Here is a 26,757-nt window from a genome sequence, read left to right on the forward strand (position 1 = left end):
ATCGTTTTAAAACGACAAGAAAGTCGAACGAAAGTAAAAATTCCTCGGCCCCCACGTACACACAGTCCCTTATCGAAAACAAACAGGAAATGGCTATGAAGGTGTCCAACTATATGTATTACAACGAGTTCCACCAATATTTGACGGAATGTTTGACCAAACTCTCCAACAAACATTAGGGCGCTCGCAACCCTTTGATTTGGACAAATGTTTGTGCAAACAGATCATGGATAGCTCAGCCACCATGATGTTTTTGTAGACTGTTTTGTTTTCGTGAATGGTTTGTTGAAAACAAATGAATTTTTATATTTGTAGAAGAAGATCTGGGTTTTTTATTTATCAACTTCTGACAGGTAGTTTTCCGCAATAAATAGTATATTTTGTTGTTTAAGGATTATGGTGCGTAATTCACAGATCGAGATAATGTAAAAGCTATTTATTATATAAAACTCTATTTCTATATTGGTACTATTGACTTTTTCATCCTCAAAATATTTCGTCGAGTAGATTAGTTCGACACCACTCTTCTGATAGTCAAGGGTTGGTACTGGCATTCTGATAATCATGTGTTTATTCTTCTTCTTCTTCATACTGACTATCAGTCAGGGGTTCGTACTGCCTTTCCGATAGTCATGGGTTTCTCTCATTATAGAGCTAAGTCCTTACGTCCATCACGTAATTAGTCACGCACTTAGAAATCTAGCTAACTCATTCAGACTATTCATACAATCATAAAATAGTCAAACTAATCTAAATCCAAAACCTATGACCCTAAAATGAAGGAAATAAAACCAGTCTGAGATCTAGTTTGAGTTCAATAAAGTGGTTTCAACTGCACATGTTACACGCAGTCTTTAATGTAATTCCTAATTATTACTGATTTTACGCCGTCCATTAGAATTAGAATGTTCTACACGATTTGTAAACGATTTCTGTGATTAGGTAATGTTGCTGATGAAATTGATATTTGTTGAATGTCTCTCTCTGTTCTATATGTAATATACGAGGTCTAGAGTTTGATTTCAGACAAAGTGTCGTTTTAGTAAGTTAAGAGAATCCAACTGCCCATAACATATAATTATACACAATATTGTAACTACTTATTTTTTATTTAAAACCCACCTATTTTAAATAAAAAATAAGTAGAAATATACGGAAAAGACTAATATTAGCAATAGACTTATGCTTATTTCAAATTTTCCCTGACAAAAAATATAATTGCTACGGTAGGTATTGCGAGTGAATATAAAAAAAAAAGTTTAACAAATCTGTTAGTGTGGACTGACCTCAGAAATGACGAAATAGCTGTTTTCCAACTCCATTAAAAAAATACATTCATAAAACTTTACTGAATTACTGAATGACAGTTTATTCTGTACAAATACCTAATTTGCAATGTACAAAATAGTTGCTACGCCATGACCTTTGCTAGAAAAAAGAAAAACAAAATTCGAATTTCAAATGCTTTTTTTTTCGTAAACAATACATGAGTCATGTTAGCAATTAATTATACATTTACTGACTCATTCATTTAAATAAATAATTAATATATATTAGACATTTCATGAATCAATTTAATTAATTATTTATGTCGTTTCCAATTAGCTAAAGTAAAGAAAGTTTAGAAAACGCAATCACTTTCAAGAAATTAATCATAAAACTATTAAAGTTAGTACTAAAATGTTTATTTAATGACTATTTACAGTGAAATTATTAATTTGCACTTGACTTTACGCAGTAATCATTTAACTGATCACTTTTCAAATTAAGCAGCATTTATAACGACACTTTAGTCCGGGAGTGAATTCCGCAAATCTTCCTAGCATTTTTAAAATATTTTTAATATTATTTCTGGAGATCATTGATCGATGTCGTATAGGTACTTTCAGATGCGATTACAAATCAGTAATCAATAAGGCTTTATGTCAATTATATTTATTTTTTTTCTTAATAATTAAGTACTAATGTTCTTTGTGCTGATTTGGACTAAAAACACATAGGTTATATTATAATAGCTGTCTTGAAGAATTTGTTAAGTATAGGCAAAGGAAATAAATTACACAGCCTTCTGGTTTTTTTGGTCTAACGCCTCTTGTCTTTCAGTTGGTCAATTAGAGTGTCACCCCATCTCATATTTTTTAATTGCAATAATAACGCGTTTATAGCGTGTTGACACTTCCATCATACTGTGTCACTTCAGGAAGGTTCAGGCGGTTCATAGAAATGGGATGTAAGAGTAGATAATACAACATTATATTAAAATACAATCATGTAAAACTATAGTTTTATCTAGCAATAAGATTGTGTTGCGCAATCGTCATTATTGTGCAATATTGTGGTTAAACTTAATGACAACAATACAACATATCAATAGCCTAATTGCCACCATTTTTTCATACAATCTAATAATGTGAATAAAAAATTCACCGTTCAAGTTACTTTTTCAGGCTCTATTTTGTTAGTCACTTGTAATATAATCGGTTTACGTGAAAATGTTCAGTTATTTAACTGTAAATAAACTAAGTATGGAAATTATAATAAAGATGTCATTACTATCGGAAATAACCAAATATATGACTATTTTATCGGTCGTTGAGTTTATTTTGTAGGTGTCATTTATGTGAAATATGTTATTATTATATTATAGATTTTATGTATTTTTATATATTGTTGTTGAATGAGAATATATTATTAAACATATTGTGACGTCGATAAGAGATATTGTACTTTAATGTACCAAGTATTTAACTAAGCGAGTATAGATCCTACATAATTTATAACCCAAAATGAGAACACAACACGCAATTCCTAACTTATCAAGATCAAACAAACAAATAAGCTTTGAGGCAAAGGCACCAACCATTCAGCCACAACTGTCATTGTCTAATAATAAACTGTCAACTGAAACGCATACTGGCCATTCATTACAATTCATTGGTAACTAAATAGCCAAGGAATTCATTTAAAAATAAAAACTATAAGCTTAACACCAGCTGCATAATCTGTACAAAGCTGCCCGCTTTAATCCGACAAGATTGCAATGTCACATAAATCAATTTAAATTCCACAGGATTGTCGACTACATAAATTAGCACGTCTATAGTTGAGACAGTCTCGCACGCTTCGTGGCGAAATAATGCCATTGCCATGACTTGACATGCTGTAGGAATTCTAAATATTGTGTCTTTTTCATGATATAGTCTGATGGTTTGCTAATTAGAAATTGTTGAAGCCTGTTCTACACTTTAGCCTTTAAACCTATATCAGCTATAAAGATTACACATTAAAACTGGCAAAAATATAAATGAGTAGGTACGTCAACTAAATCATACAAAAGTTGTTGCAGAATGATGGACATTTGTCTTAAAAAAAAACTATACAAAAGCAAGAAAAGGTTTGTAAAACAATATATTTATTAACACATCTTTAAAAAAAAAGAAGCTAAACCATCATAAAAAGGGATTTTACTGACATAAACTATCATTATTACAATAGTAAAGAATACAAAAACATGAATCTGCTATAATAGTGTGTGATTTTAGCAAATCCCTTTGTTTTATTAACATTTTTGTTACAATAGCCAATAGAGAAGGAGTAAAAAGCGGCTTATCTTTTAAGATACTATAAACAATGGTGTTACAGACATAAAGAAACCATGAAACTACTCATCCTTTTTTATTTTTTACATTTTTGCTGTTTCTTATTTACTATAATAGCATAAAATATGAGCACTTTAATGTATAAACCTAAAGTGTAAATGATGAGATATTATGAAGATAAGCAACAGTAAAGATGTACAATAATGTATTAGCTTTTCTTTATACTTATGACATAGAAGCTGTAAAAAATTACAAAAGTACAACTATTATTGTTGTCTTGTCAACTCAAATATATTGATTTGGACCCATTGCAAATGAATTGACAGTTTCATAAAAAAAACACATTGCATTTTCAACATTTTTATCATTTGAATGAAAAATGTATTATTTAATAACGTTCACAGTTTATTATTATTTATTTTCACATAAAAATACTTATCTAGTTTATCGACAGACGATTTAAATAGTTCTGTGTTGTAAGCGTGTTGGGAAGATAAATAAATATAAATATTATCTCGGTCATAAAGCAGAGATATTTGTAGATACGACAAATATTTTAATTCACAAATTGGTTATTATCTTTATTTTGCCGTAAAATCGTAGATTGGTTTATTTGTGGAAAAGCCGAGAATGTTTTGTAAAATCATAACGATCGAATAAAAATAAAAATCGTAGTAATATTTTAGTTAAGTATACTTATATTATAACCCATCACTCGATTGCTTTGTATCTAGCTTTGTAATCTACGTTAGTCATAGATTTGAAATATGCATATTTTTTGTTGATTCATCTGTGAGTGCAAATTTATCTTATTTTATTTTTATTTCTCTGGTCTCTGCCTACCCTTATTGGAAAAAGGCCTGCACATACATAAGTATGTGCAATTTTTTGTAACAAAAATAAAAAGACTCAAAATTTGTACATCCTCAGACTATACAAACTAGTCACGCAATCGTTTCAAAATGTAATTTTCACATAAATTACCATCACTCATTTACACAAATTTCAGTCGCCAACTTCTCTATCATAAGAAAAACTATTCTCAGAACAGCCCATCAGGTCAAAGGCACATCTGACTTTGACATTGCAACGTGAGCGGCAAGTAAGTGTTAGTTGAGACCAGTTTTCACTAGAACATATCGTTTGTTATTGTCACTTACGAGGATTCTACGAGAGGGATAAGCGGTGAAGAAAAGTCTATACGGAGTGTATTTTTAGACAACTGCAAGCAATTGTCAAAGGGAAGGTTTGTTTGGAATTTGAGGTACTATGTTCAGTGAGAGTAAAAGCTCTGATGTTTATATTGCGGTTAAAATTTAAATATTTAGCTGTTTTTTTATTTCGACATTATTTTATGTACGAATGCAATCATTTTTGAATTGGCATGGATGTAATACGATTCTCAGATATGTATATGTCTAAATATCGTAAAACTTATGCCGTGCGTTATTTGTTGACATGCTTGAAAAAAACATAAGATCTGCGAATTTGATGTCAGTAGTTTAGAGAATCAAGCGTTTCACATTTTTATGTACCGAAAATATGTTCCTACAGCATCGGTTAGGGCAGTTTTTCAACCAAAATCGTGTCTAGACGGCTGTCAATAGTTGATAGAAGTCGAAGATATACCAAAACAAGACAAATCTGACGTACATTTTACTCACACAAGTTAAACTACAAGCATTGGACCTCCGCAAATAAATGAACGATAAAATAACCACATTTCTCAGGAAATGCTTGGAGATAATAAAACTAGGAACTAATGGAACTAGGCAGATACAACATGTTTGTGCTGACCATAACTCTATCCATCAAACTGTCACACGGTGTATAAACGAATTGACAGAGGAAATTGCAGTCCACACACTGTGACATCACTGGTTAACGGCCAAGTTCAAGAATCCTGTGCGTGAAAGAGGATTGTTTTAGTTTCTACTCGAAAGCGAGAAATTGGTGCTCTACTAACTGTTAAAAAAAAGTTAATTATAGTTTCATGAAGATGAAGCATTTAAAATTATAATATATTAGAGTAGTTTTCCGTGTGAAACTTGATTGGTATAGGACTCATTTAAAAATAAAATTGTAGAATCTGCAGTCAAATTTAAAAATGACATTGAAGATACATGATAACTAAACTATTGCCTAAAAACTACACAAATAAATAAAACAATAAATTAAGCCCATTAATTTCTCACTGCTGGGCAAGGGTCACCCTCCGTGATGAGGGAGAGCTTAGATTCGGTCATTTTTATGGGCAAAATGGGCAGCGTTTACACACCCAACTGATTAGAAGACAGGACAATCACGGGTAAACCCCACAATGCAAGTAAAAAAAAACCGTCTTTGTCTCTTTTCCCCATTGAAACAGGGCCGCTAAACACTATTAACAATTCAATACAAAGACATGTTCTTATTCCTATTACCTGCCCTTAAGATTCGATATATTCCTGAACAGTTAAACAACCAGGAACTGATTGTAGACATCGTAAATCGAAGGATTTGCATAGTAGCCTCTCTTATATTAGTATTATTTCAGACGTGATCTGACATTTAAATATTAGTTATGATTGTGCTACGAATGTGATAGTTGTATATTTGAAAAACTGCTACTATAAGATAAATAATTTTAACCTATTTCTGTCCTACTGAACACGCTGACCAATGGTCTAATTTGCAGAATTGTGGAAAGAGCTCTCTCACATGTAAAGTGGATCTTACCCCTCGATCGTTTGTGTGCGAGACAAATCCTTAAACCTATTGGCTATCACTTATTCTATAAATAATATTTTTTATACCATAGCTGTATTCAGCTGAATTATTTAATAACTTAACTATAAATTCAACAATGATAAAAACATATTTACATAATATAAAAATGCTGATGAGTGTATGTTTTTAAAAGTGAGTGATTTGTGCGTCTTGTGAAGGCCTATCATACTCTTATAGGCACCACATGCATGTATAGTTACAATTTTGATCAAAAAAAATATTGCGTTGACTTTAGCCCCAAAATATACATAAGTCCCTATAGGAGCTTAGAAAGTCGGTTAACATTATTGTAGACTAACGGTGATGGTATTAAATACAAAATTAAATAACAATCCTTTGCAGTTCGCTGACGGTAAAAATAATGATTGTATATTTAGGCATATTCCAGTTTCACTCTTATCCTGTTCAGTTACTAACGAGATAAGAGGCTAACTACTAGGCTATACAGGAGACTGTAGTACAACGTACAAACAGGAAGCGAGTAAGCATTGTCAACATTCACGTGACTACTTCACTACTAAGAAATACCACCGACCATGTGATCGCTGTTTCCTACAACACACTGTATTGTGCCTGGAAAATAGGTCACAAGACTAATAAGTGTGACGGTCGTACAATGGGCTGGGTGGTCTAAAATTATTAGGGCCTAGGTGCGATTGAAACATAATTTTAAATCCTTGGAAAGTTAAAACTACGATATATTAAACTCTAAAAAGAAATAACTAAATCTTCGAGGGCGTTCGTATGTAGATAAAAATTGTACCTTTTTCATCAAACGACTGTCAAACATAAGCTTCTTTTTTCATTTGGATATATCCTTTATCAGTCGCCCTACAGCTTAGAGAAGAAATAGAAAACGCTGATTCGGCTATTTCAGGCACGTTACAGCAAACAAATTTAAAAATCTGGGGGCACGGAAGTGCCCCCGCAAGTCGAGCAAAAAAAAGCGGCACGGCCGTAACATCCTTTTCTCGAAGCAATTCGGGCTATTTTTGACACCCCTATAATTTCGTTGTGGATAAAACAAGAAGCCTGGATTTTCAGCAACTAATCAGTCATTGTATAAACACGGTATATTTAAAATTTCAGTCAATTTGAACCAGTAGTTTAAGAATGACAACTTGTTAAAATTTTGAATTTTGTCACTCACTGATTCACTGATTCACTGACTCACTGACTCACTGACTCACCGATCATCAAAAGTCTAAGGTACTTCTAGCAGACTTAGAAGCTTAAAATTTAGAATACAAATAGGGTTTAGTGTTTTTATCATGGGAAAAATTTAATATTTTCTAATTTCGGTCCAGTTTTCTAAATACACCAACTGCAACAATAACTTTGTAATCCCATATAAATGTATAAGATTACAAGGTTACATTTGCAGTTAATGAATTATTATTACTGTAGAAAATAAAATAAATAGGTGTAAATAGGTACCTACTATATGAAGCATAACGGGAGGGGGTATAGGGTGGGTAAGGGTGTTTAGCCCATGAAACTGAACAACATTCCCATAGGAAAATATGTTGAATTATGAAAAAAAAACGTCTTTCCATACAAACGACTTATGTTCGCTCTACAAAAAGAAGTGAGATGCCATCAAAAACATTCTGTAAAAACCTCAAGTCTCGCCGTAAAAAGTTGTGAGATCTATATAATACCAAGTCGATTAATCTATTTAGTCTCTACTTAAAGGACCTTCTGTCTTAAGTTATTACGTATGTTATTATCATGCCAATTAAAAAAAAATACCTTTAAAACAAATAGATCGACTTGGTCATCGCACGAAAACACAAATTCGCCATTAACATTTCAGGAGCATTAACTTCTCGTCGTGCTGTGTAGTCGTGTGTGATACATACTAATAATCAAATCATGCGATGGCCAGGTCGGTCTATTTGTTCTAAAGGTATTTTTTTTTTAATTGGCATGATAATAACATACGTAATAACTTAAGACAGAAGGTCCTTTAAGTAGAGACTAAATAGATTAATCGACTTGGTATTATATAGATCTCACAACTTTTTACGGCGAGACTTGAGGTTTTTACAGAATGTTTTTGATGGCATAAGTTTAATACAATAACTAGTTCAGGAAAATAAAATCGAATGTCCGGTTCAAGAGAATCCCGCCAATGATCTCTCAGCAGTTTGAAATCTACATCTAACATTCCTCCGCGGCCGTAAACTTGAAAGCGAAATTCGAAAATCGATCGCGTTAAACCAGGAAGCTATTAGTGTTGGGCTACGTCACAAATTCGATTAAAAAGTTACCGATTTACCTTTTAGTCGATTAATGATCGAGTTTAATGTGAACCACGTTTCGTATGTGTTTTAAAGTTATCGTTCTCTTCTCTGGCTACAACAATGAGTGCCGATTGTTGACCTTTCGTTGCAACCGTTGTTGCACGCGTGAACTAAACTGTTAAGGCATGAAATAGAATTTACGACTAATAAATGCTAGTTTACTTAATCACTCTTGTAGCGGTAAATGAATTATGAGATTGGGTTTAAATATAGGGCAGATATTGTTGACCACCTTTAGCGCTTTGAACATCACCATAAGTGCAGTAAAAAAGGAGAAGTCACTGAGTTTTTAGTGAGTATGTAGCCATGTAGCGTTTTAAAAATAAGCAATTATCATGAAAGCTTAGGTATAAAATCAATGCACTGTAGTCAATAGCCGCTGCAAACTGAAGCGTCAGAATATAATATTTGCAGTATATTTGAAAATATAACTCTATACAGTTGAAACAACTTATATTTTTTCTCAAAACTTCCGCATTATGCACTAACGGGAAAGTAAGGAAATTGTTTAATGTTTGTGTTAACTGAGCTCTAGATGTTCGTATGCGTTTTATAGACGATTGAAACGTTCACACATAAAATCTTTATTGGTTTCCGAACGATATTTTTAAATTTATACGATCATTTTTATTAAGTAGGTCCTACGCGCAACATTAAAAATGGATTTTAGATTTTTTTATTGCTAGTAATGTATGTAGGAATGCTTGTTAAAAATATTTAAATGACATGTTTACGGTTATAGGCGCGCCGATTGTTGATCTAATTTTTATTAATTAATGTTGTAATGTTCAAGAATGTTACAAATTTGAAATTGATACGCCTTGATTTTATTGAAATCCAATCTGGTTTACAATGATGTTTTCTTTATTTTCTTAATAGTTTATTTTATAATTAGATCGATGTCGCTTAAATAAATGTGATTTTTTGTCACTCTCACTTTTATTCTCGTCATTTTCCACCGGTATTAAAATTTTGTAAAATCGAACTTTATCGCGTTTGTTTTAGTAATTAACGTAAGTCGGCATCACTTTTGTTCTTCGTCCTAGTTTCCCAGAAAATTGTTTGTGTCCGCAATGTTATTAATATTTAATTTGGAAACCCATTACTGTAAGATAAGAAAATACTAATTATATACCACACACGCTATGCATGTTCTATGACACATATAAATTTTTTACACGTTTTTAAATAATATAAAAATTAAACTCACCATTTTAATTGCCATGAGCAAAAATATTAATTTCCAATGTATTGAATAAATCATACATAAAGCAGGTCGTCACTACGTTCATTTGAAAAACTTTATGACACTGAGTAACTTTTTAATTGTATCGAACACATCACTGTTTTAGGCGATTTTATTTTTTTAAATTATCGATTCCATTTTCGAGCGCACGGGGTGTGCTTCACGCACGGTGAGTGGCGAGACTAGCGACTAGTGGTGCCCGCGACCCGTCCCATACTGCACGGCTAACGCTTCTCTATCGGCTAACGAAGCGTCCGATTAGACCGAAACCGCTTTATTGGAATTCCATCGAGTTTTCGCTCATTCGCGTCTAGCGATAAAACAAATTTCTGTACTAATGAAATATGTGTAATAGGTAGATAAGCTTATTAGTAGGTGATGTTTTAATACGATTGTGCAATTTCTGTGTGTTTTTTTATGTTATCGTGCGGACTGTAAATAGTTGCGACTCGTGGAAATTGTAAAGTTAGGCGCGCCGCTTGTGAGGGAAACGTGTTCTGTACTTCAAAAGTTTGCATATACATATTAATTTAGTGGATTCTTAACCGATAATATGAGCATTATATTATTTTATTATTAGTTCATAATCAAGTAAACTAAAAATTAAATTAACACGTGACTACTTATTACGAAACTAAAACTAAAAATAAAGAAAGATATATTTTCGCTTATTTGCCAATCATTTCATCATGATAAAATGTCAGCATTACAAAATTATATTACATCATACTAAAATCATTATCATCCAATCAATGACTGCTCAAAATCGTAAATAAACTCCGCCTAGCAACATTTTAATGGTTTAATAGCATTACATTTATCTTTTAGCATAAGAAAATGGGGGAAAATACAGTTGTAAATCTTATCCAGTAATAGAGTAATAGTTAGTAACAAGATATGTAACTGACACCCACCAGACAGACGCCTTTGGCTACCCGACACCCGCTGATGGCATGACCTATTAAATTCTAATAAACTTTACGTCAACGCAACGATAGCTTACTAATCAAATAATTTAGTCGATTTATCCGTCAGCTTAAGTGGCGCCTGTCCCCACCCTAATGCACTTCTTGAGAATTAGTAAAGTATGATGTCAACATTATCGACTAAAAGTTTCTTAGAAAAGGGATGAGCAATTTTGGTACTTTATAATAATCTGTATTTAGTTATATAGGTCAATACGGATGTAGGGATTTTGATTGACAAGTTTTAAGTGCATATAAAATGACACATAGGAATCAGTACTCAGTGGAGCTCTGATTTTCTTGGTAGTTTAAAATTACCAAAGAGATACCATAGATATTAATTCTAAGTTGGCCTCAGCTCTCGTAATGTCTTGTTAAACTCATAATTTTATATTTTGAGATCAGCATGCGTATCACGTATCTCAGTTGACAACTAGAGTATGTTAAATTGATGGTCACTATTCAGTACATTACTGCTTTGTTCTGCGTCACGTCTAAGAGAGAAATCGGCAAGGACGACATAGAGTTTTTTAGGTATACTTGGGCCATTTCAAACGTGCGAACCAAGTCATGTCATTGGTAGCTCGCTCTAATAATGTCTCTCGCTCGCACTTACACATTAGCTGGTATCTTTATACACCTATTGTCACATTCCTATGATTATTTTAATTTTGACGTAGTTCGCACGTTTATAACGTCCTGTAGCGCTACCATGAGTTGGCAACTATAGTCTCCCGGAGACACTGTAGTTCTCGTAAAACTCGAACAGCGCCTCTAGCGGATAGTTAAGGTACCAAAATTGCTACCATGGGTCGCCATATTTAATAACGTGTAGTTAAATTAAACAACAGTGAATGTAGATTGGCTTTGTCGTTCATTCTTTCCCTATTTGAGCCCACTGTTGTAGTTGCGTTCTCACGTTAACTACTCTAGTTTTTAACTACGCCAACTCATGGTAGGGCTACTGATTATAGTATGAAACACAATCCACCAGTTATTTATAAAGGTGTGTGCATACTTACCGCGAGCAGAGTGGCCAGCGCGCTTGCCATGCGCATAGTCGCAGCGCGGCGCGTGCGCGGACGGCGCTACGTGACGGAGGCGGCGGGCGGACGGGCGCGCGCGGGCCGCATCCGGCCGCCCTCCGGTCCTCTACCACCGTCGCGACCACATCGCGCACCTGAAACAAATACATAGCACATTTATACATCACATACTACATAATATCATATTGATCAATTGACTAAACAATGATTATTTCAGTTAGTAATTTGCTTGCCAAACTTAGACCTTATTACTATCAGTACAAATTTTGATCTGAGCTAGCTGTACTGCATGGCTACGCTGAAATCGGAGTTAAATAAATGAAAAGGGGTTGATTTTCAAAACAATTAGCACGTGGATAATTATTCAGTTATTTAAATAAGAAAATATACATTCAGTACTTTGAGATCTTCAAATGATACAAATATTAAGTCAGTCTATTTTCATTCAGCAAATACCAGTCTTATAATCTGTCTTACTATCACAGTGACTCAATACAGCACTTAGCCCTCCATCTTCTATATTAAACCAATATCCTCAATAAAACTGCTCTCCAATTCGCGTATCCGGAGTCTCAAGTGATTGGGCTTCACACCGTCGGTATAATGCCGACAAAGGGAAGGGGGTGTGGCCTGTCATTTGTCGGTATTGCACATGCGCTTCTGTGAAGTCCGCCGCCATGTTCGTAGTGCCTTTCTGGACGCCCCGCCTTGCCAATCAAGTAATTGAACTTGCATTGAAGTACGCATGCGCTAATTTAGGGATAAAGGACGAGTATTATGTACTGACGGAGCTAAAAGTAAAAGTGTACACATATCTTTGCAAAGAATTGCCTGCTATTAGAATTAAACTTTCACGCAAATACAAAACCATACGGTGTATAATTAGGTCTAAAACAATAATATAATTATGTATCACACAATTGTTTGTTCTTGTTAAAGCATGATAATCGAATCTAGACCCCTGTGAGCGTCAAACAGTAAAATTAACGACTATTTTTCGTTAAATAAGATTGACAGATAAGACCGGAAATTCCTGAATTTCAAACAAAGATCAATTTCAATAATATAAAAATACCCGCAATCAGATAACTGAAGTATTTCAATATCAATTACTGGAAGAATGTGTTAGATATCAATCAAATATTTATCAATTCTTAAGAAACAATAATATTTGCGGACTATCATGATAAATGTCTACTATACAAAAGTATTACTGTACTGTGACGTCACTTTCACACCTCCGATATGACATCATAAAGTTATTTTGTTAATCTTTGGCGCCGTTCGTGTATTAAAATAAGTTGTTCGTGTATTAATAAAAATATTTTCGCAATGAATCAGTCAATGATTGTATCTTTTAGAAGAAATTGCACCTTTGTGTTATGTGATAAGCGGATTTGGATTTTTCCGGATCCGTTTTAAGGAATGTGTGTGCTACGAATTACTTGTCATAACTTGAATTAACTGGTAATATGACGTGGTTGTGAGTTTTGGGTGTCAAAAATTTATTTTATTACTTCACATTTAGATTAACCCTAACGACCTAGTATTAAACGTTCGCTGATTATTATTGCTTTTGCTATTAAGAGTATACTCGAAGTTTTGGAAACACCTAAACACTCAGAAACATTTGGTTTGAATCGATCACCAAACCCTAGTCTTCGTGTATCGTAGTTGCATACACTACCGCTTGGTCTAGTCTATTTATTGTATGGTTAGTCACATGTGGTGTTTTTAATATCCAATCAACAAATTGACCTCGCCAAAGGTCGCTTACTTCATTCAATCAAATACCGTCACTAAAATTAACAACAAATTAATACATTCTCATCAAATCTTGTAATAAGCCTCATGTTACGTAAATAAACATTCGGACACGTGTGAAAAGTGTAAATTTAACAATTTACAACGTATTTTGTCCGCCATTACAATCGTTTAGCGTATCGGTGACGTATTTCACAACGACTTGTACGAGTATCGGATATTGTAAATACCGATGTTACTTAAACGCTAATAAAATGATTTTGACGTTTATAATGTGACGTTCGGTTAAGATTACAATGGAGTATTGTGCTTAAGGTAGTTGAAAAGGCGCATTTGTAGAAAATTATGTACCTACACAGCTAGCTTATGGCCCGAAGAGTCTGAGTTCAGAAGAACTCAGGAGCGTTTAACCATTTTAAACTCTCGCGACTTATACACATTATAATGTAACGAGTCTTAAACGCAATAAGGTACTAGTTTTGGGTCATCCTTTTCGAAATTTCGATATCACTCAGTTTTTTAATAGTTTTCCTTATGCATTACAATTTTTAATTGCAGTAAATTACATAACCACACAATTATCGTCACATTTAATAAAAGTTTTTATAACTGCAATAACATAACGTAACAAAGTAAATATAAAATTTAATTAATTATTTGGATTTCAAAAAAAGTAGTCGATCTCCGTGCCTTTCCTTCTTCCTAAGGAATGCATTGTTGAAATAAATGACCAATTCCCTGAGATTTTGCACTTAAACAAAAAAAGTTTTATTTTAGATTGCTATTAAAATTGCATATTTCGCTTTAGAAGGCTACGCTATTATAATGGTTGCGATACGAATCTAGGACTCCTAGATCCCTAGTTTGGTTCCTTAACTATACACTAACACTTAAAATTATCTGAGTATTCGGTTTTTCCAAATTAAAAATCTTAAATTCCCAATAAGAATGTAACAGTATCCATTTAATTAGTGATGATGACAGAACAAAGAGGCTGTATTGAACCGTGACGTAATGATGCTGTAATGTTTGACGACAAGCGGATCTGACGGTGGCATCATAAATCCTGGTGTGTTTGCCGTTTGTACAACGGTTTGAGAATTTGTAGGTGATAAAAATATCGATGGTTGTTTTAAGGAAAAGGAAATTTGCTGAGAGAATTGGTTCCGTGTGACGTGTGTTTTTTACCAAAAAGAAAATCTATATTAATATTATAAAGCTGAAGAGTCTGTTTGTTTTTTTGTTTGAACTCGCTAATCTCAGAAACTACTGGTCGATTTGAAAAATTCCTCCACTATTAGATAGCCCATTTATCGAGGAAGGCTATAGGCTATATTCTATTGCTATTCTCTCTTATGTGACGGAAACGAAGTTGCGCGGGTCTGCTAGTTGCTGATATAGCCAGCAGATGCAACCAGTGTAACAGTACTGAGACGCCTAGGTGTATATACAATACTAAGCATACAATACATAGGTACAAGTAATTACTATTAAATTTTATATTGTTCCTACATAGTAACATAGTATTATGAGTAATAGTAAAACAAACTAAGTATCTTCTACACAATGGTATAATTGCCGCAAAGTATTTAACTGTTGTTTAAGTATTGCTCATGTTGTAGTTTTTAGATCCGTTTTAATTAGATCCGTCACTTTGATGAATAAAAAGCCAAAAAATAATTAAGTTTTAAACAAAAAGAGAGTGTTTTTTACAACATTGTCATCATAAACCTTTGAAATAAGGCTTGAAGGAAAATAATTCTTCACTTTACAGATGGGACTTGGTAGATAAAGTCCTACCGTGACCGAAGAAAGACATTAATAAGTAATGGGCCGGTTCTCTTATTCGCCGTATATATCTGAAGTCATAGGCACAAGAGTTTCAAGCAAGCTCACGTTAACCCGTTTAGAATAATAGTATTTTATTCGGCGAATCTACATGTTGTATAACAGGCATCTCATCGAATTTGAAGCTACCATGGAGAACAGTACGGTGGGACCTAAAAAGAAACAGGATTCAGGAATCGAAGTACTAACGATTAGTAGTTGCACACACTGCCGCATATACTTACAACATTATTAACAAAATATAAAGTTTCTCTTATAAATTGAAACGTCTAGAATGAGGTCAGTAAAACAACATTTATCTTATTAAGCTTAACAGCTATTGCCAGGCGTATCTGATCCCCTAGTAGCCTGCTACCAATATAATGAGCCACGTAAACAGACCTTACGTAACTAACTTGTTACGAGCGAAATGTTGCTGCTTGGGTGCTGATCGATATAACTTTTCCATTTATACTATTTATGTTTTATAATTATATAAAAAATGAAAAAAAAATACATATGCATTCTCCGACCCATACTGAGCCGTGTAGACTCGAGGCCTAATCCCTCCTTTGACTCGGAAGGAGACCCTTGCCCAACAGTGGGACAGTAATAGGTTCAAACATGCAGTAATAAATCTGGCATCTCCTCTAGAAATCGCTGTCAATCTCAAACCAACTAAAAGGCTGGCCGCATTGCCAAGTTGTATGGCTAATGCATTGGTCTTTAAATATGCCAGCTTTTTGGTCACGTCACGTGTAGCGTCGAGTCGTCGACCTTCCATTGCTATACATTTATTTTTTCAGGCTTTATCTAATGATAGATGAAAATACTTCTCTCCTTCAAATAATGATTCAAATAATAATTATATTGGTCAGTTATCGATGTACGATGAATGAATACAAAGTAGTTTGCAAGGATCGTAATAAGAAGCATTCTTTGGTCTATGCCTGCCCCAATAAAATATACGGCCATAAGGAAAATGGCATGATTTTATGTATGTATTAAATAAAATTATAGAATCTTTGATATGCAAAGAGTTAACATTAGTACGGTTTATGACATCAAAATCTATGATACGGGAAGACGTTAAATTAAATCAATTTATATAAACGGTAAGGGAAAACGGATTGTGACTATAATTTATCGATTTGAAGAATATTTAATATAGCTAACCGAGTACAGTCACCAAGTTACCGTGAACTTCATTTCTTTTCCTTTCCTTTTTTTAAAAAAGCAACTCCAAATAAGAGGCGATCCTATTCCCATTTACCGGACATGTAATTAAACTCCAACAATACAGGATAATCTTTTAGAAATTAGACAAATTTCATGGCACTATATATAAATAAATATCCCATCTAGTGTACAACAAATTGACTGCCACTATTCAGTACATTACTGTGTTAACTTAACTTGTTAATCACTATCACTTAAGGGAGAAAAAAATGAACAGTAATTGCCTTCAAATAGTTGTCAACTGAGATACGTGATAGCCTCCTAAGAATCGCTTGTGATCGGCAATCGTGTAGTAACGCCCGGACCACGGAGCCCACAGACCACTTATAAATTGATTTCAAACTTTTATTACGTTCTACTTCCTATCGATAGTACTGCAGGTCGTGCAAGTGGCATTCAATATCCTTATAGCCAATTAAGTTATGTAAAGATGTACGTAAGGTCATCTGAAAGCATGATCTTACACGATTCATGTTTCACTTGACTTATGTGTTTACTCTCGCTTGTAACTTGTATGTCTGCTTTGATTTTCTATACAATGTCCATCTACTGTGGACAAGTGAAGAGGCGTTAAAGAAAAAAAATACATATTTAATGTGGCAATGCTGCCAACCATTTTTAGGCAGTGATATTATTTTTATTTTTAAGCAGTGATAGCCGAGTGGTTTAAGTTGGCACCTCCCACGCAAGTGGTCGCAGGTTCGAATCCGAGGCAACACACCAATGACTTTTCGAAGTTATGTGTGTATTAGAAATAATTATCACTTGCTCTAACGGTGAAGGAAAACATCGTGAGGAAACCTTGCATGCCTAAAATTTGTTTAATACATTTATTGAGGGCATGCAAAGTCCCCAACCCGCACTTGGCCAGCGTGGTGGACTCAAGGCCTAACCCTCCCCCTCGTTTGGGAGGAGACCCTTGCCCTGCAGGTATGGGTTATTAAAAAAAAAAAAAAAAAAAATGCTGCCAACCATTTTTATGAATGTTTCTGGTGGGCTGCGATGTGTGCCATCTTCATTTGTTTTTTTATTCGTATTATTAATATGACTTTTCTAAATTTAAATTTGTTAATGTTCTCACGATTGGTTATTTTACTAGATATTTATTTTAAAGATTTACTATTACAACAAAATTATGTTAAAGTAAAATTGAGAAACCAAGCCTTGTCGTGGCACAGCTTGTTATCATAGACGCTGACACAGACCAAAGAACTCTCTCAAACTTCTCTTGCTTCATTCACATCCATGCATCATTGTTACAAAGGACCGACGTTTAAATAATAACTTAAGTGAGTCAATGATTAAATGCACTACAAAAATTACGCTTTGTTATTTAAACCGATCTGTATTGGCAAAAAGGCTTGGCATGGAATATATTTTCGATCCACTATAGTTAAAAGCAATCATAATTCAATTAACTCATTCAAATATTCCATTAACTTGTTCAATGTTTCACCAAATACTATTAAAATGATGATAAATCTTGTACGAAACTGCGTGCGCAGACTTTATTAATAGTTCTTATAATAAATCATTTGGAAACCTTCCCTTTTTGGCTGTTATATGTAAAATATGGAGACCGGGGAATGAGGCGAAAATAGTTTAGTTCAACTTTGGGCTTATACATTAATCTGTTTGAAAGGCTACTTCGTTAATATGGTTAGGCAATGGGAAACTTGGCTATGCAAATATTTATGCATAAGTATATTAAAGAGAAATGTTTGTAGTAAGTTTGGAGTATGATTTTTTAAGGTAATTCAGATGTCGCGTCATTAAAGGAACTAGTTTTGGGGGTCGTCGTTAAAATAGGTTTAGTAGCCACTCCAGTGACTCAAGAGCGCTTTTGTCCAAGAAATGTCTTAATAACCGTTTTTTTAATGTTCAATTACGCGTCCTAATCCTTAGCAATTAGAATGGTGCGAACGGAGTGAATTTTCATTAAAATTTCGTGAGACATTATTAAAAAAATTACATTACGTTCCGCGGATTTCTTCAGTCAGTTTTTTTTGAAACAATGAAGAATGATTTTTGAACAAACTATGGCTAGGTTCTATTGTAGACAATTTTATAATATTCCCTGTGGAAATGGGAAATTTTATATAATCAATTTATGCCTTCACATAGCAACATTCTTAGTTTCCGTGTCTTTACTTCGTTGTCTCTCATATGACTGTTTTACAATAAACAATCTATGAAAGAGGCTCATGGCCAGTGGACAATTAGACAGAATTTATTGTGTTCCATGATTGACAGATCACGAGTAGGCTTCATACATCATTATAATGGTATAATGGAGGAACTTGTTTCCTCGTCTTATTGCATGTTACAGTAGCTAGGTACGTAAATAGATTTAATGTGATTAACTGATCTGTGATACGGTTAGCTAGTTGCGCTTACACGTATGAAAACTATCTATACTAATATTATAAAGCTGAAGAGTTTGTTTGTTTGTTTGAACGCACTAATCTCAGGAACTACTGGTACAATTTGAAAAATTATTTCAGTGTTAGATAGTCCATTTATCGAGGAAGGCTATTGGCTAGATATCATCACGCTACGGCCAATAGGAGTACGGGTGAAAAATGTTACAAAAACGGGGAAAGTATTGATCCATTCTCTCTTATATGACGCAAGCGAAGTTGCGCGGGTCAGCTAGTCAGTAATTATTGCTTCGAAGGTTACGTAGATGGGTGACCACTTACTCTTATTTATAATTAGGGAGAGCACGGTTAATTTCGCTCGAACTTTTACGGTTGTTCTCAATTAAATCATTGTTGTTGAGCCATGTCGGAGGCTTTAAGGAGGCCTGAACAATTTTGAGACAGTTTCACAACTAATTAAACGATTAGGAAAAATAAAGATTGACCTGTGTTTTACTCCTAAATATATTTATTTATATTTTTCTGTAAAACCTGAAACTAAAGTATGTAATTATATATTATATTTCTGACTGTTACATAGCTTGTATGTAGTAGGTTATTTTATATGAAAACTAGCGGACCCGACAGACGTTGTCCTGTCTACACGTCTTTAATTTGAATTTTTTAAACCTTTTTATTAATCTAAACCATTTTCAGACCCCCTTGAAACCACACAAAAAAAAATCATCAAAATCGGTCCAGTCGTTTAAGAGAAGTTCAGTGACATACACACTTACAGAAGAATTATATATATAAAGATGGTTAAAAAACAAATTTTACGTGCCATTTGATATTCAATAGTACTCTAAGGGCAAGTACATATTGTACCCATCCGACCTTTTTACGTACAAAATCAATTAAATTAATTTACGATCATGCATCAATATATCATTCAGAATATAGGTTTATCGATACATGATGTATGAAACAAGATGGATTATTATTTACGATGTGTGCCAAAGTATAAGTGTAATGGTAAATCGTAATGTTTTGAAAAGGTTTGTTGCTAGTAAATGTTTGTTTTTATTGGTATTAGATGTTATTATTTCATTGATTACTTTTGCGTTGCATTTACTAGTCCTATAGTGTTGATCGAATATTTGATCCACATAAGTTGGAAGGATGATCTTCAATGAAACCCTTATTTCCCCGAAAGGTATGCAGAAAATTAATGAAAATGTTCCCCTTTAATTTCTGTACCTATTCTAGTAAAACATGTAATGCGAAAGTTTAATGGCTGAGAAGAGAGTGATGAAAATTTATTTTTATACATCAAAAATATTTACTATCGTCGCAAGAAATAGGGTTTTATATTAAAACCGTATCCTTAGTGATTTCTTTTCATAGCAAGATCGCAGCAACAGTAAAATGTACAAAGTACAAAGAAAAAAATATATACCTCGCCTATATTAAAAATGCGTATTATTACCGAAAACTTTCTAGCAGCAGACCAAATTGCAAATAATTTCGCAACCAACATCACCTACGTCTTACATCACACATATAAAACAACACTACAAATTAATTCCTCATCCATTAATTATACGCAATAGATTAGTATTTCAATCAAGTGATTGACAGAGCCCTCTGATTGGCTGCTGCAGGCATGCGCGCGTGCTGTCGTGCGATCCTGATTTATGATTGGTTGTTTTACTAATGAATTATTTAATGGCCGTCGTAAAACTCGTGTCAACTATTTATTTATTTATTTGTTGAAGGAAAAATGTGGTGCTAGTTTATTGTGGATAGTTGGTAGTTTGTTTCGTTGTCAATAATGGTTTATTAATTTTGTCAACAATCTTAGAATTTTGATTGAGATTTATCAGCTAAAGTAAAAGCATGTAGCTAATTGTTTCTTTTTAACTTCTTCGCTTTTGAAGTACTGACTATCGCAACCACCTTATTTTGTTACAATGGGAAAGTTTATTACAACATGTCAACTCCATAGTACATGCATGTTACAATTACTTATGTAAATATCATGATTGATAACAAGCGAAAAAACCCAGGACACAAAGTAGTCGGCTAATAAATGTGGTAGCCCTACTTTCCTTATTACTTTTTTCATTATCTTCAAGATAAAATTTGCAAAGTATCAAAAACATAGCACATCCATCAAAATATAAAAAAATGAAAGTTGTCTTACGAACCCTTTTCTTACGGGGCCCTAATTTAAAAAGAATTAAAGTGAAAAGCGTTATTTTATTGCGTTTTTATTTGTACAGGACATGAAATTAATGGCGTCAGGTATTTGATTTTAACTACTATAGTCTTATTTTAAATGGCTTTTAATTTAATTTATGTGGTTGCTGATTAATTTGTGGTTTTTGGTCTTAACTTTATGGTTTATCACTTTTTATAGCTTCCTTAGTTTTGAAGCACTTACAAAACTATAAATATGCATCGGCCTTTACACTCTCACTATATTTTATACAAGTAGATATTTTTTTTTAAATACAGGTAAAAAAGAAAGAAATAAAACAGGTAGTTCGTCGGTTTATTTCCGTTTCTCGTATTACGTAATAGGTTATTAAAAAACCAAAAATATAACTATACTGAAATTACTAAGGTTTGTACGAATAGTTACGTGTGTGAAAAAAACATTGTATACTCGTACCTCACAATTAAACGATTACTCTCTATTAACGCTACATTTTTGGTCTATTCGCGTAGCCACATCAAAGCCCTTCGGGCGGCTTGAACAACTTTGACACTAGGTTGACCACTAACCATACGATAAGAAGAAGAATTAGCGTAGTTAAAAGTATAGATGGACATCGATTGCCCCTATTTTCTTCTATCCATGGATAATTGGTTGATTGTCTTATAATTTTTTTTTCAAGATAAGGGGACATTTTCAAGCGACATTTTATCGTCCAACAATCTAATATCTTACTTAACCCTTTATAAAATTGGTTCCACTGAAACGGGACCACAAATCAAGCACTTATGTAAACGTTGTTGAAACACAATAAAACATAACAAAGAGATAAGGCTGTGAACAGACAGAGCTAACGAAGCTGTTGCTTTATGACCATCTAGATCGTTGTACACTCGCCTAATACAGCTGAACCGATTATTTTGTGGTGTACGCACTAGGGTGGAAAAACGCTGCGTTTATATTTAAGACCAGCATGTTATTTTTACTGCGAGGAAAATTACGAAAGTATATAAATAGGCGTTGTATTTGTTAATTAGCTAAAGGAAATAAAAAAGAAATAATAATTACTGTTATATTCAATCGCGTTGAAAGATTTTAGATGCTTTCGTAAAAGATGGGAATACATCCAGATATACTACTTTTATTAACTCGTTGGCGTTCTTGGACGAGTTTGAAAAAAGTTTCACTGTTAAGTGTCCCTGTAAAATTATAATTACCTCTTAATATATTATCAAAAACATTAGACCCAGTAACTAAAACAAGGACCGAAATTATCTTGTTTTAATTTTAGTGGTGAAATAGTTATTAAAAACTGAGTAAATAATGATTAACTTTAATTGTCCCATTGTTTAATTTTCGCTTAAAACGCGACAGTTGTTTAATTAAACATTGTCAATTTCCGTCAATTGTTTCAATGAAAACATTTGGCTGAAACTCGTTTAAAACTTCCTGAAGACATCAGTTTAAACAGGTTTTGAGCAAAACAAATAAATTTTATCAAAATTTGCGATGGTACCAAATAATTAAGGTTGAGTCATTGTAGTCCAGAACAAGTTTAGTTTTCGATTAATTTTGAGACAAGTACAAGATTTAAGAGTACAAGACTTGGTTCTTCAAAACAGGAGTAAATTGGTTTTGAAGATTCGACAGCGCGTGTGTGTTGCAGGAACGCTTACCATAAAATGGACCGTGTGATCGATAGCCGCCGGAATGGTATGAAATAAGAAACCTAAAAAAAAATGACGCGGGAGACCTAAACGGAGATGGCGGGATGACTTAAACGGATTTGAAAAGGACTGGTCGGATATTGTCGCTGATAGGGGGATTTGGAAGAGAAGGGGGGAGGCCTTAGGCTAGCAGTGAAACACTCAAGCGGGCTCATGAAAAAAAAATGCCTAATAAAAAAAAATTGGCAATATAAATTACATTTCCTTGCTTCTTTCTTCCTTTATGTTTTGATTTAAGCTCTCTCTAGAATCAAGGTCAAACCGCCTGATTCTGAATTAATGATTACTAACTGTTACCATTTTATAACTCAAGAACTTACTACTCATCCCCAAAAAAAAATTTTCAAAATGTTTGTCAAAGAAAACCGCTGCGGTTTTTATTCAAGTGCGTATTCATTACATCGCGACCACTCCCTTATCTTGTTCGGTGTTGTTCCGCCCTAATATATCTGTCGCTGAGATATGTAGGTGTTTCACACAGTTTCACACAGTTTTGCACCGATCTGTGCCTGTAACCCCTGTTAACACATTTCTCTTTGATAATGTCGTCCAGGCAGCAAGGCACCAAGGCACTGAACTGAAGATATCGAGTACCGTTGCTGTGCTAGTGACCTGAGGGTTATTGTGTGATAATTTGGACTGTAGTGTTAATTATTATAGTGATTTTGATAAGTTTGGTTTATTGTTGACATTGTGTGGAAAATAATTTCAGTTTCATATCATACTAATCTAGGGCAATTTTCTTTTGCGATCCCCAACCCGCACTTGGCCAGCGTGGTGAACTCAAGGCCTAACCCCTCCCCCATTATGGGAGGAGACCCTTGCCCAGCAGTGGGACATTAATGGGTTAAATTTATTATTTATATCTAACAAACTTTCAAGACGTTTCTAATAAGTCGTATTCAGGTAAGTTTGTTAAGTGATTCGTTAAGCATTAACGCTATTAGTTATGTGGAATGGTCCTACAGATTACTTTTAACATAGCCCTAAACCCTTGGGGCACTTTTCAATCGTAATTAACGCTCAACTTTTCTGATACTGCATTTGTTTAACGTCAAAAACTCCTTTAATATGGGTGATATGTAAAGGGAAAACGTTGACATAAAAAGGTAAGAAAAAACCTCGACTAACACATCGATTACAACTGTAGATATAATAACAGCAAACGACCACTTTAGACCAGCAGTCAAACAACTGACAAATACATCAAAGAAAAAGCAATAATTCACCAAATTAAGCCATTACGTAATACAGCAGCATTTAGCAGCATTTGTCAGCTAACTAATATTAAATTAGTTCCAAGTAATGCGTTAACGAGACGCAACAACATGGCGTTGCACCAACACCAGAGGTGACACAAGGCCGCTCTGTTTAAGCGCACATTTAAATTGGCGCCACGATCGTTTGACTTATGATTTGATTTAATCAAAATTAATGATATTTGTTCTAGATTTTATATCGATTTAGGAGTTAGGGATGCGAAATATACAGTTCAAAAACATCGATGATTAAATGTTAATGATAAATATAAATAACCCATTACTGTCTCTTGAGCAAGGGTCTTCTTCCAGTTCGGGGGAGGGGTTAGACCCTGAGTCCTGGCCAACCGCGGGTTGGGCACTTACGACTGTCATATAATATGAATGCATTATTTAGCATCGATATTGAGCATAATGAAATATGAATAGATTGTATGTTTACTATTTGAGTGTGAACGTGTACTACCATCGACACAACCTATGTATCAATGTTTTTGGGATCATGTCGTAGGATTAGAAACAACGGCCTGCTTATGAAAAACATCCAATATTCACTACGATGCGACGATGAGATGTGTTTATTTGAAACATAGATACATAGATGTTTTTCATTATGATGTTTGCAACACTATTTGTAGTAAGTAGGTATGACAAAAAGCTTACTGCATTTGACTTTAAGTAGGGTAAAATATTTTCAATGTTAAAAAGAAAGACTTAAATATACTAAAGATATTTAAGTCTTTCTTTTTAACATTTTTTTAACATCTTTTTTTAACATTCAAACAAACAAACTTTAACGGTAGGATTAGATTAGCAAGTTTGTATAGGTACTATTCAATTCAAGTCCCGAACGATTTCAGTTAGTATCGTGATATCGTACAAGTGTCAAGACGATTGTTTGACGGATAAGGAGGCAAAGCATTGAGCAACAAGCGATACATAAATTGTAGGTTTGTTTGTGTACTGATTGTATTGTACTGATAAGTTTAGGTGTTAATTACTGTTATGGATTGTGGGTTTCAATTGCGGGAGTTAAATTATTTCTGTTAATTTGTTTTGTTAAATGATTTTACTCGAGAGAGCAATATTGCTAAGATTACCTTCTGACTTAGCTCGGTGAATTTTCTTTAGATTTTCATCGCATCGAAAAGCTGTGTGTCATACAGTTTCTCGTAAATATTATGTAGAACGCATGCCATAGTAATTTGTTGTTTGTGGTTCATGTTGTAAATTTTTCAATCAAATTGGACCGTGCTCTTTTTTTGCCCTGCGAAGGATGTTACAAGCTTTTAATTTAACGGCAAAACAGTGGAAATAAAAACTTGTATTCTTTAAACTTATTGTTTAGTTACTACTGTCCCGACTTCCCACAAAAATCATCCATATATCCCATTTATTTGCCAGATAAAATTTAACCTTACATTTCTTCAGACAAGGCTGTTCAATCAGTACTAGCTACTGCACTTAGCATTTCGCCACATACTATTAAAGGAATGTAGCAGTCTATGGCGCCGGTCCTTTACTTGAAGTTAATGACTCATGACACACCGCAGTTATAATTATCGTATTGAATTCATTATCTATTCAAATGTTTCATACACAATACGATTGTTTTGTAATAGATATGTATCTTTTTGTAGGGCTGCTAGTTTGTGAGACTAACGAAGAATGTTGAACAGTGCTTGCGTACTAATTGAAAATAGTTTAAGTATGAGTTTTTCAGATAGGTGATTATGAACTGCTAATGAGCAGCTTCCTAGAAAATTGAATTGCTCAGTGCCTAGAGTATTTCAGAAAAATTTTCAATGTCTAATTCACAAACAGATCCCGATATCATAATATAGGGTAATGTCGATGAGCATTGTTAACATTTGTCAACAAATAGCTTTACGTGTATGTTCGATAACTAATGATAAGTAAGCTTAGCCCCCTGTTAAATAAAACATTATATCAGACTTTAAAAAAATTCGGTGAATTGTGACGCCTTTATTCGATGAGGGAAAAGATGTAATAATTATTATTTAATTATTTAACTTCATCATCAGCCTAGCCTTTCTTCCAACTATTGGAGTCGACTTCCAGTCTCACCAGATACAGCTGAATACCAGTATTTTACATGGAGCGACTGCCTATCGCAACTCCACAAGCCAGTTACCTGGTTTTAACTTCGGTAAGACAAGATGTACGGGAATTTATTATAGATCTTATACAAAGCCCTAACTGCATTGTTATAGAAGTCTTCAATAGAAACACTTGTAGGTATTGTAACTGTATGCATAAAATGTTGATATAAGTGTATGTAAAATCAGTTTAATATTACATTTGACGCGTAATTGTAAACTACAAGTAACAAGTCATTAATGTAAAGCTGACATGATTTATGTAACGACTTAACTTAGGTATTTAATACTATAAATATTAATTAATAG

General features: G+C 33.7%; 1 protein-coding gene across 4 annotated transcripts in view; it reads right to left on the reverse strand.

Annotated features, from left to right (window-relative positions):
- The window catches only part of LOC142978798 (uncharacterized), a 231,601-nt gene that overhangs the window by 20,928 nt on the left and 183,916 nt on the right, over positions 1–26,757 (reverse strand). For 3 of the 4 annotated variants that reach the window (XM_076123370.1, XM_076123371.1, XM_076123372.1), the window contains one exon: positions 11,908–12,065. In XM_076123370.1, coding sequence (XP_075979485.1) covers positions 11,908–11,943 — 36 coding nt within the window. In that variant the 5' untranslated portion in view covers positions 11,944–12,065. Of the gene's footprint in view, positions 1–9,884; positions 10,128–11,907; positions 12,066–26,757 lie in introns of those variants that run through there. The other variant, XM_076123369.1, reaches the window with a different exon arrangement.

The sequence above is a fragment of the Anticarsia gemmatalis genome, chromosome 15, assembly GCF_050436995.1.
Source record: "Anticarsia gemmatalis isolate Benzon Research Colony breed Stoneville strain chromosome 15, ilAntGemm2 primary, whole genome shotgun sequence".
In the NCBI taxonomy this organism is placed as follows: domain Eukaryota; kingdom Metazoa; phylum Arthropoda; class Insecta; order Lepidoptera; family Erebidae; genus Anticarsia; species Anticarsia gemmatalis.